Raw genomic sequence first — 21,903 nt, 5'->3', positions numbered from 1 at the left:
TATATTACTTCCAACATTTTCAGATTATGAGAATAATAAAACAAGAGTCTTTAGATTGCAGTTAACTATTATTCCAAAATCTGTTTGACAATACATGTACTAGAACACATCTCTAAGTTGACTGTTTGTCTATTTCTCATGTATGCATTAAGTTAAATTATGTCCCCTTACATAATCAATTTGCCTTTATTGTGCTTTTCACTGTCAGAAAATCTTAACAACTAATGGTATTTGCATGGAAAATGAATAAACCATTTAATCTTGCTGATATAACATCATAAATACATTCTTTGTCAAAAATAAGGTATATTCAATGTAAAGAAACCCCTATTTATATCTCTATTTCAGACCAGTATGAGAGCTTAATGAATAAGTAAGGACCCCTTAACCTCTTACTAGTTCCCCTAAAGCTCCAACTGGTGTCATGTTACATCAGAACTACAAATTAAACCTCAAGAAAACTAGTATAGCTGTACTTGTGTTGAAAAAAATAAGAAATTATGCAATTTATTTATTTCGGTGAAAATAATAGGATGTACATGCAACCGAAGAATGTCGCGTCTCAAATTCCAGTGGTTGCACATGTGTCAGACACTGCGAAAAGTCAAAGCGAGCATTTATAATTAAAAATGTAGTGCAAGTTACATAAAAATAATGAATTTCTACTTTCTAGGTAAATTTTTACATTATTACCTACAGATCAGGCAAAATTTGCTGAATCAGCAATTTTTACTCTCAGGGGTGGAATTTAAGGCTTGTTTTTATCATAGTTGCCCTTAATCAACTTTGTATTGATAAACTTACAAATTGCATAGGTAAAAAAAGTTCCTTTATTGATTTAGTGTAAAAATATATATCCCCCTTAAGGTGGCACGGTAGTATTTCCTGGCCATAAGGGATAATGATAGCCTATTTAGAATTTTCACCACTTTCTAACACTGCAAAAAATTCTACATTCACAGTTAACTGAAGTACTTTCATTTTACCATTCAGAAATGAATTTGGATATGTACCATGACCGTTTACTTTTTTTGCTATTTTTAAAATCCTAAGGCCACTAGTACTTTTAGGTCTTTTATGGTGCAGTGAATGCAAAATTTTAAAAAATTCTCAAAAATTCATTTTCATCTGTATATAAAATTATTTCATATTTTTCTACACCTGATTCATCACTCAGTTTGGGAAAGTATGTTCAGTTGATACTGTATTTTTTGTCCAATCACACTGTTTAGATACATTTACCTAAGTAGGGTACACAAAAGAGCAACCTAAATTCTGGAAAGCAAATACTACCGTGCCACCTAAACCTTACTGTATATGTAAAAGAAAGTTATTAAGAGTGAACTAACGCATTCCTTACGCGTGTAAATTTTGTCTTAAGTTGCCATCCATACATATTTAGATCATTCCTATTTATAGAAAATTGTTATTTAACTGATTGAATATTTATCCACCTGATTTACCTTGTTTATCGGCGAACTTCAGAAACATGGATTTCTTAGGGATCGCAACAATTCCAGGATGGCTGCTCACGATCTTATTATTCTTCATGACAATGTGTTTGTAAGTAGCAAGTACAAAAAATCTACTTTCAAATTAAAGCGTGTATGACTACGGCTTTGAACTACAAGCAAGTGCAATTGACGTCTAACTAGTATTACAGGTACCTGTTTTCGATATGACAAGTGTTCCTTATTGCTGTTGACTGTCGTGTACTGTAGCATTTTGTCTTCGTTTCTAATTGTCTTCGGCAGATTTTGATTTTGCATTTCGCCATAATTTGTATTGTATCTGCATAATCTGGAAACTGCAAGTTTCGTAATTCGTAATCATAACTGATTTCATATGATAATGCACTTTTGCACACAAATGCCTCTGTATAGTTTTGCAGTGGTGGATACAGGGAGGAAGGGGGTTTTATCCGCCCCTACTTATGTTTTCAACACCAATTAAGGTGTTCATTTTCATTGCATATAAGATAATAACCATCAGTGCAAATGTTTACCCCTATTTTTTTCATGTCTACAAGCTACTTTAACCATGTAACCTCATTTTGTAGATTATTCTATAGAAATACATAATTAAAAACGATGGTGTTTTTTAAACAGATATAATCATATATGTTTATGTTTTGCAATAAAATGCATAGTTAACTTTTAACAACTTACAAGTTCGAGGAATTTTTTGTCGACCCTTTCTTGTAACCGGATATATGACGAACTATGATTTGGTGAGTTACACCATAAGAAAAGAACAATCTGATTGAAATACAAAAGATGCCGTATCCAAGCTTGAGTAAAAACGACGAAATGAAAAGAAAATTAGAAAAAAAACCTTTATCATGCTACTTGACATCGGCGCTGCGTGGTCTAAGACCATAGCCTGTCTTGGGGTTTCAAAGAAAAAGTTATGTCGATCGTATAGTGCAAATCTCTGGAATCAAGTGAAAGGTTATAATTTATTTTTTTAAATAAATGGAAAATGGTATGTATTTTATACTGATTAAACCAGAAAGGATCATTTTGTTCCAGATTCATTGTATAATAAGCCTTTCTTAAAAACATATTTGAGCTCTTCAACTTTGTATTTATTTGGCTTTAGGACTATTTTGATCTGACTGTCACTAATGAGTCTTATGTAGACGAAATGCACGTCTGGTGTATTAATTTATAATCATGGTACCTTTGATAAGTCTTGACACCACTTGGATGATGCAACTGCTGGTTGACGTCTGTCCCCGATGATATCACCAGCCCAGTAGTCAGCACTTCGATGTTGACATTAATATTTATTATATGGTAATTTCATAAATTTCCTATTACAAAACTAAGGATTTTCTTATCCCAGTAATAGGTTATCTTAGCCGTATTTTGCACAACATTTTGAAATTTTAGGTCCTCAATGCTCTTCAACTTTATACTTGTTTGGCTTGAGAACTATTTTCAATTGAGCGTCACTTATGAGTCTTATGTAGACGTGACGCGCGTCTGGCGTATTAAATTATAATCGTGGTACCTTTGATAACTCTTTATTAGAACAACCAGTGCCAAATAAAATATTTTCTCATCTTCTAAATCCATAATGTTAAAAATTCGGCTTATGGTAATATTTGATGAATAAATTAATGGAAATAAACAGATCATTTATCATTGTTTGGAAAAAAAACAGATGTTGATATTGATATTGAGATAACTGTTTTTTTAAAGATATTTTGCTTAATATATCAAATTTTATTGTAGGTACTCCTTATACTGCCAAACAACTTTCTGGAGGCTTGGTATTCCTGGGCCTAGGCCAACTTTATTCTTAGGAAATATTATGGAATTTGTAAAAAAGGTCAGACTAAATTTTTCAATAAATATATTATGCTTATAATAAATTCTAACAGGATTGCTTTGATGTCACGCATATTCATATTTTGTGCATCTTTTATATGTACTTCTGAAGACCTTGTCTTAAACTGTTATGGTTTAAATGTGTTTACCATTATGTTTTGTTGGTTTAATTTCGAGCTTTTTAAATTGACATACCAATCAGGTAAATATAGATTACACTCAAAGATGCTGAATAAAGGTAAAAAAACAGCACCCAAACAGACAAAAGTAACCAACGATATCTGATATTTAGCATACAGAGTTCGAACTATAAACAGATGCATGTTTAGGGAATTCGTCTATAGCTAAAATGGTCCGGGTCCATACATATTGTGAATCAATTTAACCGAAGGTATTAAAAATCTAGCATCAAAGTCTTGTAATGTAAAGAACAAAAACTTTGTAATATTTTTATAAAATGTCTCTTTCTCTTTGGACATGATTGTGTCTGTCCTTTTTCAATGTAAAACCGCTTCAGTGGTCTCGGGTAGAATGTTCCCGTCTACTGCTGGTGTCCTCGGTTCGAACCCAATCCTGATCAAACTAAATACATGAAAATTGGTGTGAGCAGATTGAAGCATTTAGGATTAAAGACAAGACCAGCTCAGATCAGGGTCGGAATAATGTGCATGGGTTAGGCAACATATCTTCCTGTGAAATGTTACATTGATAACTAACACATTGTTAAAATATGCGTTTCAGTGTATCATCTTGTTACAGACCCGGGTTTATTATTTATATCACATTATCATATGTTAACGTCTTGAATATGTATTTAATTGCCACTAAAAGTTAAATAGCCTACAATCCACCCATCTTTGACGTTTAGTTTGTTAATGCGATATTTGTAATTTTGTTCAGTTAATTTTACTTTTGGTTTTTTTTTGGTTTTTTTTATTGCTATTGCAGCATTGTTCATTTTTTAATTCTAATTGTAGCATTGCCAAAGACTTTTAAGTTGTTTCATTTCTATGCGAACAGGACAAATGAAAACTAGCATGATAGGTGTACGAACAAACTTGTTACGTGTGTATATGAACGGGACAAATAAAAAGTAACAAGAAATGATTACAAACAGAATTGTTACAGATGTATTCGAACTTGTCAAATGAAAAATGAAAATTAAGACCACCGGAGCTATTTGTTAAGAGTTCAGCTCAATATAATTAAAACGGATTGTGTTCGTTATAGGGTGTGCTTCAATCAGACCTTGACAATTTGCAGAAACACGGAAAGATATTCGGGTATGTTTAACAGTAAATATTGCAATAAATAAAGATATATGCTGACTAAGTAAATCAATTCCTTTAGTAGGATAAAAATAGAAACAAAGATTAGATTGCTATTAAGTTTGCCACGTTACATTTTATATATTAATCAATATTCAAGTGTGAATAAGTTTGTGAAGTCTGAAGCACTATCATGTGAATACCAAACATGAAAGGGGACCAGATTCCTGACTTTGAAGATATTTAAAAAGCATTAACACGCGTTTGTTGTTAAATATTTCCCCAAAATTACCAATTTTGCTCGATCATATAAAGTCGAGGTACGTCTCAAAAATTGTAAAGTCTTAAAGAGCGGTGTTTTTTTCCACACAATGTAGTAGCAAATATATATTTTATATGATTTCGCGCAAATTGAAGGAAAGTCAGTATTTGTCATGACTTGGATAAATCGTCTTCCGAAAACTCAATTATTTTCATTTCATATTTAAAAGTCATACTCTCAATCCTTATATTGTAGGAACTATGCTGGAAATTTGGCTTCATTGACTATCTGTGATGTTGATATCATAAAACAAATTTGCATCAAAGATTTCTCAAAATTTCCAAATAGGATAGTAAGTATCAGGTGTAATTGTGAATATTATTTTAAAAATATTAAAACTAATAGATTACTTTTTAATAATACTAAAGATTAAACTTTAATAATTGTTACACAAGCCCATATATTATAATTAATAACAGTGCAATAAAGTTTCGGCATCATTTGAAATTCACAACAAGCAGAAAGGATCATTATAAACATTTATCATGACAAACAATAACAGTTTATCAAAGGATTAATTATGTTATTGCTGTTCTACATGTTATCAAGTCCAGTAGCTCTTTCTGCAAATGGGGCCTTGATGGTCGAATGTTCTAAGTAGTCAAATTATTGTGTCACTAGCCTGTCAAACCTGAGCTTGTGAGTTCGAATCCTGCATGGGACAGGTGCACTTGACTCCATTGGCAAATTTAATTGACTAAAATTATCATTTTTCTTACGTTTTGCTTATTTTCAATAAATCAATCTTTCCGCAAACAATGTGCACAGTGGTTATACTGGTAAGGCATCAACATTTAAGTATAACATTCGTCATCAATAGCACATGTAGGCTTACATTTTAATTAAGTGAAGAAAAAAAAGAGTCCACGGTATGCTGAAGCAAGGATTTGAATACTGGGGCTTCACAATAAAAACTTAATCCTTAGCACCAGACATCAAGTTCAACTTCATATATAAGGGTTTGCTTTAAAGTTTCTTCAATTCTGAAATAGTTGTATGCATGTCATTACTAAATACTTTCCAAGAGATTTCAATTCTGATGTCAGAAAAAACTGCATTTGAACATAGAAATTAATCAAAGATAAATAGTACTACACTGTCGAGCGTACACAAATCAGTTTTGAAAATGTTGAAAACCAGTCATCATATCACTTTTTGTTAGTACTAAGCATGCATGTGTTTTAATCTCAACATTCAGAGATATTCAAAGTTGTTTTCTTCTAGGTCTGCTCTTTTACCGGATTTGCTGTGAGGTCAAACATCTTGATACTTCTTGCTTTCCTTTATCGTCGTTTTTTTTATAATGTTATTCGATATGCGCATAGGTTTATATTCTATAAAACACGATCATATCTTGAAATTTATTTGTGTGTTTAAACAATTACATTTACTGCTGTCTTTGTTCTGCCAATATTCGGGAGGTTTGTATAATTCCATCAACAGTTTTCGTGTTCTGTTTATTCTAAATTATTGTTTTTTGTCAATGTCTACTCAAAGATTTGGTTTGAGAGTCAGATCTCGGGACGTTTCTTTTGAAATTGTTTAAAACATTCTTACTCTTAACTCATTGGACTATGTCAATCTTATACTGCAGTAATGAGAAGAGAGATGGGAAAATACTTTTATGTGGTTTGCGTCTTCGTTGGATAGCTATATTGTGTTTCCTTTACCTATTTTCTAAACTCACAAATGATTAACAGTTTGCAGTTTTGTGGAAGCTCTTCTTCAAAAGTAATTTCTCTTTTTCATGTGTATCTTTTTCGTGATAATCAGCAAGTTCTTCTTTGTCCAATACAATGAATATTCATACTGGTAAGGCCATTGCTTCTTTTTTGTGTTTAACTACGTAAGAAAAATTGTTTTATGACTTTACCTCTAAAAACCTTTTGCTCGAAAGTTCACATACAAAAAAGAATATGTGGTCGGATATTAAATGAGGCAGATATTCACGAAGAAATCAAGGACACGGATAAAAACAACTAAAGGTCATCATACACACCTCAACAATGAGCATAAATCATGCCATAGAATAAACTAAAATGACCACGAGATAACAAAATAATTTATCATTTTTTCATTTAAAAAAAACACCATAACATCGTATGCCTTTTTAATCTAATTTGAACTGATATGAAAACCATTGACCAGTTAACAATTGACACATTGATATGATACACTAATAATGCAAGTATAAACATAATCATATTGAGGGTTATTTACATTGTGATGAATTTCATTTCTATGCAAGTCTGAATGTATATTGTAATATATTGAAAAGGCTAAAGGTGATAACACTGATCCCTATATGAAGGATGCTATTTCACTTGCACGTGACGAACACTGGAAGTTTTTAAGATCATCCATTTCTCCTACCTTTTCCTCCGGAAAAATGAGACAGGTAAGGAAACTTAGCCTATAATCTAAAGTAAATTGTGATTTTTTATGCAATTAAGATCTCATTCTTTCCTTTGTCTTTTCTCTCAAAACACAAATTTAAAATATAAAGCAAAAACGATACTGCTTTGTCGTACGTCAGATATATGAATTAGTAACTTAAGTATATTGTTTGGTGTTTACACAATTGAGAAAATGGAAAGGACAAATTCTAGCGTAAATCTACTTTTTTTTATCCACATCCACTTACATCATTAACTGCATCATTTGGAGAAGGAGACGTATTAAGCAAAGTTACATGATGCTTTGAACAATCCAGTGGCCCGAAACATGAAGATTTGAAAAGTATTAACGTGATGACTTTACAATTGCAATCAAAGTTTTGAAGAAGACATATTCTCGTCCCCGAGGGTATTACCAGCCAAGTAGTCAACATTTCGGTGTTGACATGAATATCAATAATGTGGTAATTTAGATTTTTTCGAAAAACTAAGGATTTTCTTATCCCAAGCATAGATTACCTTAGCTGTATTTGGCACAACTTTTTGGAATTTTGGATCCTCGATGCTCTTCAACTTTGTACTTGTTTGGCTTTATAAATATTGTGATATGAGCGTCACTGGTGAGTCTTATGTAGACGAAACGCGCGTCTAACGTACTAAATTGCAATCCTGGTACCTTTGATAATTATTTAGTCAGTTAAGTTGCCTTATGCTAGCCCATTAAATGTGTGTTCTTCCAAACTAATGCTGAAAAAAGTGCCATTGTTATAATGTGTCAGGCTAATATATTATTTATAACCAATTGGACATTTTTTCATACTTTTAATTCTGGAATACAAAAAATATGCCCAGAATAACCTTAAAGGATCGCTGAACGACCCATAATATCTGAAGTTGCACCTATGAAAAAGTGCTCAATAGAAATCCGCGCGTAGTTAATTATTCCCTATGCTTTTGGCTAAAGAACAATTGTTTTAAATATTAGCTTTGTTTATGAGACTTCGTAACAGCATCTCGTTACAATTATTTCTTGTTTATTATAAAATGTTATTGATGCAAAAAAAATTAGTCTAGGCTAATTGAGTAATTGGATTTACTTTAATTATATTTTGAATTATTTATGGGCCTATGAAAATTTTCATTTATGGCTCATTTTTAAGTAAACATATAAATCTTTCAAGCAGTGTAAAGCCCAAGAATGTGACAACTGTTTTATATTCACCTGTCATTTTATTCCACTAATGGTATGGAATGACATCATGGACTTGGAGTGAAGGTTGGGGTCATTTACATTTACTATGTGCAGGTCAGTCAGACTGACCTGAACTTTGATCAATGTGTGGTAGTAAACATTTGTCTAATTTGTGTCTCATAACTTTTGTTTACTGTAGAACCCAAACTCAGAGTTGCATTAAACAAATGGTTGTAATTATGCAAGGGCTTTTGATCATACTTTTTACTAAAAAAAGGCTTATAACATAGAATCTGGACTACTTTTGCTGTACACATGTTTTTATTTCAATAATTCTTTGTATTTGACTGTTTTTATTTACAAAAATAGACAATTTATGAATTTATCTCAAGAGGGAATTATACAGATTCCTTGTTTTCAAAAAATAAAAATTGGTGTAGTTTTTTTGTTTTTTTAACAAAATATTGTAACATTTTTTTTTACTGTTCTGTACCAAGTCAGAAATATGGCCATTGTCATATTATAGTTCGTGTCTGTGTGTGTTACATTTTAACGTTGCGTCGTTGGTTTTCTCTTCTATCCCAAATTCATGTGTTTGGTTTTGATGTTATATTTGTTATTCTCGTGGGATTTTGTCTATTGCTGGCTCCGTTTCTGTGTGTCTTTCATTTCAGTGTTCCTCTAATATTTAATGTGTTTCTCTCGGTTTTAGTTTGTTACCCCGATTTTTTTTGTCCATGGATTTATGAGTTTGAACAGTGGTATACTACTGTTGCCTTTATTGAGCTGATTTTCGGTGATGTCAAGTTTCCTCTTCCATCCTGCGTAATAGTACCACTCACTGCAACTTCATTTTACAAAATTTAAATTTATGAATGATATATTTCGCAGATGATGCCATTGCTTCAAAAATGTGTGAATGACATGGTTGAAAAACTGAAGAAGGATACCGAAAATGGAGAAGTAGTCGATGTGTGCAAGTAAGAAAAAATCTATTACGATTTAATGGAAACCCTTAAGATTATGTTCTGTCTTTAATTTAATGTCCATCCAGGTAGCAAGGGCTAACAGTTTTACTCCTGTCCGTTTTCTTCTATAAGAGATGACATTATTTTCCTAGTCCAACTATCTTACTTTTGATTTAAAAACAAACGGCGTTTTGGTTAGTAAGTTTCTTGAAAACTGTATTTTTTCACCCTTATTGTACTTATTTTTATAAAATATCTAAAATTGCATTTGTACATGTATGTAATGATTTTTGATACGAAATATTCATGTGTGAAAAGTCAGATAAGGTAATAGAACGTGCACATTAATGTTAAAATTGAGAATGGAAATGGGTAATCAAAAAGACAACAACCCGACCATAGAAAAAACAACAGCAGAAGGTCACCATCAGGTCTTCAATGTAACAAGAAATTCACGCACCCGGAGTCGTCCTTCAGCTGGCCCCTAAACAAATGTATACTAGTTCAGTGATAATGAACGCCATACTAATTTCCACATTGTACACAAGAAACTAGAATTAAAATAATACAAGACTAACAAAGGCCAGAGGCTCCTGACTTGGGACAGGCGCAAAAATGCGGCGGGGTTAAACATTTTGTGAGATCTCAACCCACCCCCTATACCTAAAGCCAATGTAGAAAAGTAAACGCATAACAATACTCACATTAAAATTCAGTTCAAATGAAGTCCGAGTCTGATGTCAGAAGATGTAACCAAAGAAAATAAACAAAATGACAATAATACATAACAACAGACTACTAGCAGTTAACTGACATGCCAGCTCCAGACTTCAATTACTAGTAAACTGACTGAAAGATTATGATTTCATCATATGAACATCAGGCACAATGCTTCCCGTTAAGGGTTTAGTATCATACCATCCTAACATATATGAGAAGAACATAACCCGTGTCATGCCAACAACTGTTTTTTGAATAAATGTGTTTAGTTCCGATGCAAAGACCCTATAAGTGAATCAATATTAACGCCAAAATATGCAATACTAGTAATCTTTAATGACCTGACAACAATATCGTAACTACATCCATTCTTAATTAGTCTATTAAAAGGTTTTGTTAGTTTCTGAAGTGAATACTGACACCTTTGTGAATTATAAAGAATATTTCTATAAAAAATTGGATGTGAAATACCTGAACGTATAAGAAGTCTGCATGTTGAGCTATTTTTACGAATGATGTCCTCATACCGATGATAAAAGTTAGTAAATGTTTTGACTAGTTTGTGATATCGAAAACCCATCGTTAACATAGTAATGACCCTTTCTATGCTTAACTTAGCGAATCATCAATGGCTTTAACTAAAGTAACACTTCGTGGTTGGGATACTACTGGCATGTCGTGAGATATACGTGTTTTTGGAATGTTATTCGTCTCATGTATTAGTTGGGATACTGTCTAAGTTTATATTTGATTTGTGGACTATTGTTTGTCTTATTTTTGGATATTGTGCTTTCTGTCTATCTTCAACTAGTGTTTTTTTAAAACTGTTTCTATGTAAATTTGTAAAGAGCGGGAATTTACATCAACACACTCTCAGAAAAAAATTGTGTGTAGTGTATCAATTCCAAGAATTTTTAAAGATTTTTTATAATTGTTCAGTGGTCCGAAATCCCCGCACAGGGAACCGAATTTTAACGTTACTCCTGTTGTATGTCTCTTCTCACGGATATAACCACTAGATTGAAGTCTAGGTGATCATATTTCTATATCATAGTTACCCCTTGCTGTCTTTTATTAAATAGTCATTCTTTTTTACCGATATCTGATTAGTTAATCTGAAAGAAACCTGCCAAACTGAAAGTGAACAAAAGTTATTATAAGGCCGTCTGTTTATATTATTCTTTTATCGATCTGTGACCAATATGCTTATTTCAGTATTACACACCAGATAAAGGTATGTTATAGATATGGCTGCTTTTTCTTATGTCATCAGCTTTAACATCAGAAATAAAAACTGCCTTCTTCTACAGGTACTGTGGTTCGTTTTCAATGGATGTAATAGCCAGTACAGCTTTTGGTATGGACGTAGATGCCCAAAACGATCCAGATAACTCGTTTATTAAGAATGCCAAGAAAGCTTTTTCCTCTGGACTGAAAAATCCTATGTTATTGTTTGTTCGTGAGTAATTTAATCTTCAACCTCAATCAATTTTTTCAGGTAATTTAATCTTCAACCTCAATCCATTTTTTCAGGTAATTTAATCTTCAACCTCAATCAATTTTTTCAGAAAATAAAAATATGTTAAATTATTGTCCATGCTGAAATTGCAGAACACAAGAAATAGTTTCAAATGATGTTTTGTTTTACCACTGACAATGGCATCAATTTCTGTGAAAACAAAGATTTTTTTTATATTTAGTTTTGAATTCTCAAAAACAAAACAAAAATTGTGCAACCGAAAAACTAATAGTTGCAAAATTTGAGAAACTGAAAAAAAGAGAATTTTAGATTTCAGTTTATAATCTTTTTTATGTAGGGCCTTATTCTCGGACTTTTAATTTTTGACTATTTTGAATGTATCAACATTGTCACCATGCACTAAGACGAACAAACATTTCTGTGTAACTCCGTCTGTTATGTCCTCAAAAAATTTCAATGTCAATGACATGCACAAAACATGCTAGGGTTTTACAAACTGTTGTCAATAAAAGGAAATTACAAAACTCCAATATGGGGAAAGAAGTAAAACGCTATTTTTCTGAATGGGCATAATTGTTCACCATCAATTGTCTATGTATGCACGTGAATTTATTCAAACTCGTTTTGCCTTTGAACCTGTTTCCATATTACTCACATTTGTGACTATTTATAATTATACATAGTTTAATAGGATAAAACAATTTTACAAATATTACTTATTACATTAATGTATCTTTTTTCATATTTACTTGCTCAAGTACCTTTAACGATAGCTTACCTCTTAGTTCTCTTTCTTGCAATTCATCAAATTTAATCTTTGATTAATTTTCAGTTTTTTTCCCTTTCCTGAGAAATATACTTTCCTACTTTAAATTATCAACTTTAAGCAAAGAAATGGCGACTTTTTTTCACTCTGCTGTGAACACTGCTTTTGAAGAAAGAAAGTCAGAAAGCACGGTAGGTCTAATTACTATTAATAAAGAAAGAAAGTTGCAGAGCACAGTAGGTTTTGAATAACTGTTATTGAAGAAAGAAAGTTGTAATCATGGTATGTTTTCAATGACTGTTATTGAGGAAAGAAAGTTGTAAACAAGGTATGTTTTCAATGACTGTTATTGAGGAAAGAAAGTTGTAAACATGGTATGTTTTCAATGACTGTTATTGAAGAAAGAAAGTTATAATCATGGTATGTTTTCAATGACTGTTATTGAGGAAAGAAAGTTATAATCATGGTATGTTTTCAATGACTGTTATTGAGGAAATAAAGTTGTAATCATGGTATGTTTTCAATGACTGTTATTGAAGAAAGAAAGTTATAATCATGGTATGTTTTCAATGACTGTTATTGAGGAAATAAAGTTGTAATCATGGTATGTTTTCAATGACTGTTATTGAGGAAAGAAAGTCGGAAACATGGTATGTTTTCAATGACTGCTTTTCAAGAAAGAACGTCAGAAAGCACATTAGGTTTCAAATTACTGATATTGAAGAAAGAAAGAATGGAAAGCGCCATAGGTTTGTAATTGCTATTATTGAAGAAAGCAATCAGGAGGCACAGTAGGTTTTGCCACTGTTTCTGAATAATAAAAGAGCAGGAAAGCACGGTGGTTTAGAATTTAAGATCACACGGTATGTTTACCTTGAATGTTATAAATTGAAGTGTGAGTGCAGTCACAACCAACAATTATTTCTTTTGCAATATATTTTGCATTTCTTTTAAAGTTTTTATATCACAATTTGCTTAAAAGGTGTATTGATGGAAACCCTTGGTATATTTTCTAAAATTTGATGTTGTAACATACTTTGACAACTAAACATGAAACCGAACTAGAATCTAAGAAGAAATCGGCGGAGCTTTGCTTTTGTATAACACAATTGTTTTGATTTAATTATAAACAATAAAACACACACTGAGTTTTGTCAATCAAAGGAGTAGGTCCAGTAAGACCCCTTTTTGGCCTCAAATGATAGTAGTTTTACAAAGTTGTTAAAATGTAAACTTTTAAGTTCTTATTGGAAAGAAAAATGTTACTGCTACATAAATATGGGCTGTTTTTTTTTACATTACAAGTCCCATATATCGGTTACTAGCATCATGAAGTCATGCTAAATTACTGAAATCTTCACAATGTTAGCATTTTAGTTAAATTTGAGACGGTTTCCGCCTTAAATGAAAGTGGCCGCATTTAGGTTCATTCTTAATATTGTAAGTTGTATTTGATGACAAAACATAACATATATAAAGGTTGAGGATGAAGACGGATACGGCCACTTTCATTTTTGACAAATACCATTGGAAAAGTGACTTTTTTGCATATTTGATCGATTTTTCATATTTAAGCTTGATTCAGAGCGTTTTTAATGACTAAATCAGTTAAAATCTTGCACATAAACTAATTGAATCAACTGATATAGACACTTAAGTGTTGTAAAAAAGTGTCCAAAACATTTCCTCAGATGAACCTGAAATTTGATGTCAAAATCGGCCCTTACCGTACCTACTCCTTTGACAAGGCAGCGACTATTAATTTTTCTTGGGAGGGGGGTGAAGGGGTGAATATTTGTTGTTGAATACATTGAACGATTCAAAGTTTCTTGAAAATATACATCTGTTTCAGAAGATTAGTTTTTAACAAATATTTTACCCAGAAAAGGAACAACCTCTCTCTTTGCGACAGTCATTTCAGAAATGATGACAGAATAGTGTACATTTGAAGTGGGGTATATAAAGAGATTTGACGACTGTGTCTTATTATGGGTAGGTAATAGATATGACAACAAAACGAGGGCATGATCACAAAGATAATGGAAAGTACGACAATTCTCATTAAAACACATATTATGGAGTCAGTACATTTTGAATTTAATATAATTATAGGAGAAAACTAGGGAAGGCACGTGCCTAAGGTACTTGAAAGGATAATTATTCATGCATAGTAAGCAAATACATAAGTGGTTTAGAAAAAGAAATGAACTTTTATTTCAGAAAAGACATGACTTATTGGGACTAATGTTAAACGCACATACCGACAAAGAAAAAAGTGAGGAAAATATAGAATTGTCATCTTCAACGATAAAGAATTTCCCGAAAAGACGTGAGTACATTCGTTCATACCATATGTTCAAATACCAAAAGGTAAAACATTCCATAAAAGGAGATATGGGGTTCTTATTAACGATACAAAAATTGTTCTTACCAAAAACTTTAATAAAGACAATTTCAACTGCAGACGTTGTCTATGTTACTTTACAAAGTATAATCCGTCTGATTGAATCGAAGTTATGCAATACGACGACTATCATGACTTTAGACCTAAGCATGTGACGGGTCAAACTTTTTATGCTCTCGCCAAAGCGTAGGGGTCATTTAACTTTACTTTTGTCCGTCTGTATGTCTGCCCGTACTTCCTGGTGTAAAATACTTGGTTTTTGATCTCTAACTTGTGTTTGCCTCAACCAAATGCTTTCATACGTAACACACCGATTATTACCACAGATCAATTATGAGTTTTTAGTAGAGTCAATTTTTCAACAACAACAAAAAATGTTGTTCATTAGAATGAGACTGTCATGTGAAAAAGACACATTCCTTAACCATCAGATGTCTAGCTTGGGACTAGTTTCCAAAAAAATAGTTTTGAAATTCATGTTTCATTTTCCCATTTTTCCTTTAAAAAAATTTTGTAATGTGCAAAATACATTTGAACGGTAAGAAAAATGTTATTCATGGATATTTTAAACTTTTTAAATTATTAGAATGCTTAGATACTCATTACGTTACATGATAGAAGGTGATAGCTTTGTGCGTTTATCATGATTAAGTAATACCTGAATAGTATGTTACAATAACTGTTTACTGACTATCTGAATGATAGGTTACTGTAGTTTTAATACCTGAAGAGCAGGACTCTTTAATAACTTAACTGTAGGTTACTGTTGACTGAATATCTGCTTTCAGGATTCTACAAATCACTAAAATACTGATCTCCGAGGAGAATTCAAAACGGAAAAGCAGTAATCAAATGGAAAACATCAGTAGAACACATTATCATCCCATTATGCCAATAAATGTTTGCAATCGTAAAAATTGAAGCTATTATAGGGATGGCGCGGGAAAGTTCAAAATGAAAACATGAAACAAATAGTGATTATATTTCGTAGAAAGGTAGACTAATTATTTTCGGAAGTTTTTATCATTTTGATGAAAATATTTTCTTTCTTTGAACTATAAGCATACCGCTACCATTTCCTCTCGCCTATACTTAAACAATATTTCTTACTCCCAATTTTAACAGTTTTGCTTTGTGTCCCCCTTCAAAAAGAAGTAAAGCGCATTGGATTTGAAAGATCGACTTCGAAATATAAAAAATATTCCAAAGAGTGACTCACGATTAATTTAGCTTTACAAATAAATTTTAAAGCTTAATTTTCACATTTGTATATAACTTAATTTATATTGCAGCCCTTACAACCAACGAAATATTAGCAAATAGTCTTACATTCTTTTTGGCTGGATATGAAACCACTGCGAATGCGTTATCCTTTGTCCTATATTGCTTAGCTTTATATCCAGATTATGCTGACAAGGTTCGACATGAAGTTGATGATAACATTGGAAAGGTAGAGTGTTATAAAATATACAGGTACAAAATGTGGTGTGGTTGCGAATGAGATTATTATCAGTTAAGTTATTGAATATGATCTTCGCAGAATATTTTTTGGTCTGGAGCATAACTGATGTTGATCTTATGCATTAATATATTTTGATAATTAATGAGATCATTGAATAAATCGATTGTCATTTTGATACTTTTTTATCCTCTCCTTTGAAAACACACAGAGCATTGTTTGCAGAGGCATGTTTTCCCTACTGTACTGAAGGGAACTGATATAAATTGTGAAATCTATTCTAGCTATCTACTTGCATCTGAAGTCTTTACTAGTATGGAAGTATTTTACTATTGGTTTCTGAGTTGAAGCTAATAACAATTCATCAGATGAGAATACTGAATAATGTGTGTTGACTACAAGTGTGTCATTACCGTAACTTATCAAAAAGGACAACAAGCACTGACATGAATGAAAAATAAAAATAGTTAATAGAATTTATTATGGTTATTGACATGTTATATTGATAGAAACATATTGTGATATTAAAATTTCGTGCAAATTCAAACAATTTTAAAGCATGACTTTGTTCATATTATAATATATCTTTCTTCGGATTTCAAATGTGTGGCTTTGTGCGTTCCTGGTGAAAGTAAATCCAGAAAAGCGCATGAAATTATTAAACGTGTTGTATTTTTTATAACATTTACCTGTTACTTTTGTTCATGTTATGACTTGGTTTTTTTTTCATTGTACAAATTATAACATGTAAAATATTTCTGTAAATGTAATAAAATGTGCATGACCCCAATTTCACGGTCCACTGAACACATACAATGATAGTGCGATTGGGGCATCCGTGTACTATGGACAAATTCTTGGTGAGAGCTAGACTGTTCACATATATTTAAGAACATATCAACTTTATATATCAAGTGGCAAATAGTGTTTTTATCTTTTCGGTAAATTGGTACAGATCGTTTCGCCAAATATAAAAAGCAAAATATATGTTTTACAGAGCAAGGTAGAAGGAATCGAAAGTATGACATTATGGCAAATTTTACTTTATCCTATTATCAATGTCATGATATACATATATATGTACACTAACATATGTACTGTATGAATTACAGGAGAAACCAACATATGACAAAGTCTCAAAGCTTCAGTATTTAGATATGTTTGTTTGCGAGGTCCTTCGACTATATGGTCCGGCTGCAAGGTATATATAACCTTCATAGCTCATAGAGTTAATGCCAATTCAACTGATATAGAGTTTGTCTTACGTTAAGGTAGTACAACAGTATTGTAAACTAATTATATTTCTATAAATAAAAGCTGATGTTGGTACACTTCAATGAGACATCAAACTAACATCAAGATCAAATAGCATCAACAATTGTGTTCAGGTCTGTGTATGAATGCTTCCATGACATGTTTTGAATTTTGAATTTAAAAAGAATGAAGAATGAAAGTAAAAGTTAGAATTTATATATGATTATAGATTGAAGAATATAATTCAAACATCTTATAACATAAATGTAGAACTTTATAGTTGTATTTTATTTATTAAATAACAGAGTGGCGCATACAAATTTAGCGTTATTTTCAATATGATTTATTTCTACAATCGGTATGTTAAATACTATATTAACAGATAATAGAAATGAATGGCTTTTACATAAATCAGAAACATATGACAAAATTGGATTATTTGTCTTGTAGACAATCACAATCAGTATTAGTATGACTGTAAATACTGCTTCGGTTTCAAAACTCTTATAAAAAAGAAAAAAATAAGGAATAGCCTACAGACTTTAAATGAACTTTAGATAGATATTGTTTCTATATTTTTATTTAAAGATTTAATCGAACAGCAGAAGACGATGTAGAAATTGGTGGATATAAAATACCGAAGGGAACTGATATACAATTTGCAATAGGTGTCATTCATAGAGATCCAGAGTTTTGGCCTGAACCAGAGGTTTTTGATCCAGAGAGGTAAACATTGTTATTGAATGTTTAAAGGTATATGTATTACAGTTGAAAAATAAAGCAAAGCCTTGTCTTCCTAAAATAGTGGAGTTTCATAAACTGATATTGTGTAATGGCAAACTTTCTTATACAACTATCTTTAAATGTCCGTTTATATATTAAGAAATAAGATAAAGAAGAAACTAGGTTCCTATTCTCTCATGCCCAGGTTAATAGATAGTTAATAAAAAAAAAAACATTTTGGTAATAGAGCTCTTCACTTTTCGGTTCTTACGCAAACTTGTCTTCCAAATATTTCCAGTTATGCCGTCGTGATGAAATAATTTATAGGAAAGCTCTTCTGGTGAATAAACATTTAGTATTACTTCAATTTCATTCTGTAAACAATTATGTAAGTAATTGATTAAATAATACCTGCAGCTTGAATTTTTGCAGCATTATTTCATACATTTCCAAATATCCGTTAGATGCAAATTGTTTGTTGTGTATGTATTCTTAATATAAATATTATCAAAATCACATTTATACTTAATAGGTTCACGTCCGAAAACAAGGAGAAACGTCACCCATATGCTTGGTTACCATTTGGTGTTGGTCCTCGTAACTGTGTTGGTATGAGACTAGCACTTACAGAACTCAAAATGGCTGCTGTTACCATAGTTCAAAACTTTACCGTTGTAAGATGCGATGAAACTGAGGTACATATTTTTGTTGTTCTTAGTTATATATGTATTGTAAAATAATGAAGTCACTTATTGCATACTCTGTGTGGCTTCAAGATATAACTTGTAAATTCTGTATTTAATTCATTTTGCTAGAAAACAAAACCTGAGACTGTTTTCTCTTTTTTATGTTTTTTTATTCTGTAATGTTAACATTTATTACAAAATCTTTATGTTGGAAGAAATTTGCTCCAGATGTATTGTTTTCAGTTATTATTGAACTTCAATTATAATGCTATGCATCAATAGACTTTAGAAAAGCAATAAATGTATAAATCGCATCAAACCGTAAACGTACAAAAGTGATAAAAATGGCATTCTATAACATTTCAAGCTCAACTCAATTTCGCCTAGCATATTAGACAGTTACTTTTTATGTTATTTGTTTACAGGTTCCAATTACATTTGATAAAGGGGGATTTATTAAAGCACAGAATGGCATTAAACTGAGACTGACAAAGAAATAGATAGATATGTACTAGTATCTGTAAATAGTCACACTGTGTTTGAGAAGAGATAGACGGATTCTTGTTTGTAAACAGTCACAGTGTGTTGAGAAAAAATAGATTGATATTTTTCGTAATGATAACAGTGTGTTGGAGAATAGATAGACTGATATTTGGAAATGGTGCAGTGTTTTTGGATGGGAGATAGACTGATATTTGGAAATGGTGCAGTGTTTTGGGATGGGAGATAGACTGATATTTGTAAATGTTTACAGTGTGTTCAAGACAAATATGTCTCATGTTTCAATTATACTGGAAACGTTTACAATTTTATTTCGCTTGTGACAAATGAATTTTTTTATATTAATAAAAAAAACTTACAAATTGTAATACTTATGTATTTAGAAGTAATGCAACGAATGACGACGGAAAACATAAACAGAACCCTTTTGAAAATTTTTAAATATCAAAAAGGTAAAAAAGATTAAGAAAAATAGTTGATGTTAGTTTCAAACTACAACTAAAAGGTTGACATAAACACAACTTGAGATGATTTAATTAGATTTCGGGATCTTTATGGTGTTACCATTACTGTAATTAGGTTTTGAAAGAATTCAAATCATAAATCGTTTTGTATAATGTATGAATAGTTCCATGCAATATAAAATAACAAGGAGATTAAAAAATGTTCGTAGGGACGGAATAGAATAAAAGTTATAATGGCGAATAACTACAAAGGAACTAAAAACACATCTTACGAAACATGTAACATTGTTTAAAAACATGCATCGCTGTCCCGTTTGACAACGGAAAAACACGAAAATTTGAATTCAAAGGTAGATTGGGTCGGTGTCGGATCGTTGAGAAAGATATGATCTGCGATACGAAAGATTATATTATGCTTTCTTTTAAATATAATTTAAGAAAAGGGTCATGGAAATCTTTTTCCGAGCTAAAAGATTGTGCAAAATGACAAGATTTTGTGTAGATAAAACATGGACAACCCCAATTTGAATGATGATTTTTTAGCATTAATTATGAGAAGATAGCTCTTATAAGGTGCTTTCATAAAATAAAAAAGTACTAATACGATACTTAATGTTGTAATCATGCCATAATCATTTTTTTTTGCAATCGGGCAGCTTTGTAAGATATATTTTGTTAATATAGCTCTTTCTTGGAAAGTCTTTTACAAACTTATTTACCGTTATGTGACATGGCATATGTGTGTCGATGAAATATACATGATGTAAAACTAGTATTACCGCTAGAAAAACTACACAAATAAAAAGGCAACATTCCCATATCGATGTTAAAACTTCGTATCCACTTTGAACTAAAAAAACGAAAAAGATGTTAACGAAATCTTATGAACTATATACAGTCAAAGCATCAATTTAACAATATTGCTCATGCACTGTATCGGACCAATATCTATAAAAAGACATTAACCGCATAGAGAGCATACAACGACGAGCAGTTATGTTTGTTTGTAAAGACTACCGAGGTATTAGTAGTGTCACCTCCATGATTAAGGACCTTGGATAGAAACCTCTAGTGGTAAGAAAACGAGAACAACGTCTGGTACTACAAAACAAAATAGTGAACGAACCGGTAGCCATCCCAACTAAACATCACACAGAATGTAATACTAGACCATCCAGAACTTCAAACGTCAAACAAATAAAACTTTTATCAGCAAATACTGATATTTATAAACACTCTTTTTTTCCACAAACTATCATTGATTGAAACTTACTACCAAATACTGTCGTGAACTGTAAAACTGCGGAAAGGTTTTTTAGGCAGTTATATCGCGCGACTAGTTACAACAATGGCGCACGCATACATATGGCACGCCTGAACCTAATTTATCTGAGATAATCTAAGATTAATTAATAAAAGTGGTTCAGGCGTGCCATACATACATGCTGGATACATTTTAAGTTAATTTCCAGCATTATACAGATACAGATGACAACAAACCACGGGAATTCCACCTTCAGTAAAAGAAAACAATGATAAGTCGTAAGTTTATACTATTTTATGTTTTGTTAACTAGTGTTTGTCTTTTGGTCGTTTTCATTTTTTCCCAATTCGTTGTCAATTTTTTTCAGTGTTTCACAGTTTTATTTTTCCATAGATGTCTTTTGCTATTCTTTTGCAGATATGTACACAGTTTTGTTTCTTTCAGGTGTATGTAGTTAATATTGCAGTCCTTCGAGAAAAGGTTCGTCTAAAACCCCTACCATTATATACCAGGTTTATCTTATAACAATTTCAAAATACTGCATGCATCAAATCATCTTTGATGTTCTATAATCGAACTAGTTTATAGTCATTCTCATCAAGAGCTGGTTGACCGTTATGGAATATCCGTTTCAAAGATGATAAGGGATATGTTGCAATAACAATCTCATCTCCCTTTCCCAAATGTGACCTACAGAATTA

General features: G+C 31.6%; 1 protein-coding gene across 2 annotated transcripts; it reads left to right on the top strand.

Moving 5' to 3' along the window:
* The first annotated feature begins 1,330 nt into the window (after positions 1-1,330).
* LOC134707156 (cytochrome P450 3A24-like) lies at positions 1,331-19,814 on the top strand. Of its 2 annotated transcripts, XM_063566698.1 has the most exons (14): positions 1,332-1,563; positions 3,240-3,336; positions 4,566-4,618; positions 5,121-5,217; positions 7,204-7,323; positions 9,405-9,493; positions 11,512-11,660; positions 12,514-12,638; positions 14,668-14,776; positions 16,144-16,301; positions 17,423-17,511; positions 18,153-18,290; positions 18,820-18,982; positions 19,399-19,814. In XM_063566698.1, the coding sequence occupies exons 1-14, from the start codon at positions 1,490-1,492 to the stop codon at positions 19,471-19,473; spliced, it is 1,536 nt and encodes a 511-aa protein (XP_063422768.1). In that variant the 5' UTR covers positions 1,332-1,489; the 3' UTR covers positions 19,474-19,814. The 2 variants fall into 2 exon arrangements, with proteins under 2 accessions (XP_063422769.1, XP_063422768.1); XM_063566699.1 differs by lacking the exons at positions 4,566-4,618; positions 5,121-5,217; positions 7,204-7,323 and having other exon boundaries at positions 1,331-1,563.
* Positions 19,815-21,903: the final 2,089 nt, after the last annotated feature.

The sequence above is a fragment of the Mytilus trossulus genome, chromosome 2, assembly GCF_036588685.1.
Source record: "Mytilus trossulus isolate FHL-02 chromosome 2, PNRI_Mtr1.1.1.hap1, whole genome shotgun sequence".
NCBI lineage: Eukaryota > Metazoa > Mollusca > Bivalvia > Mytilida > Mytilidae > Mytilus > Mytilus trossulus.
Note: the sequence above shows the minus strand (reverse complement) of the source record. Positions and strands in the feature narration are given on the sequence as shown.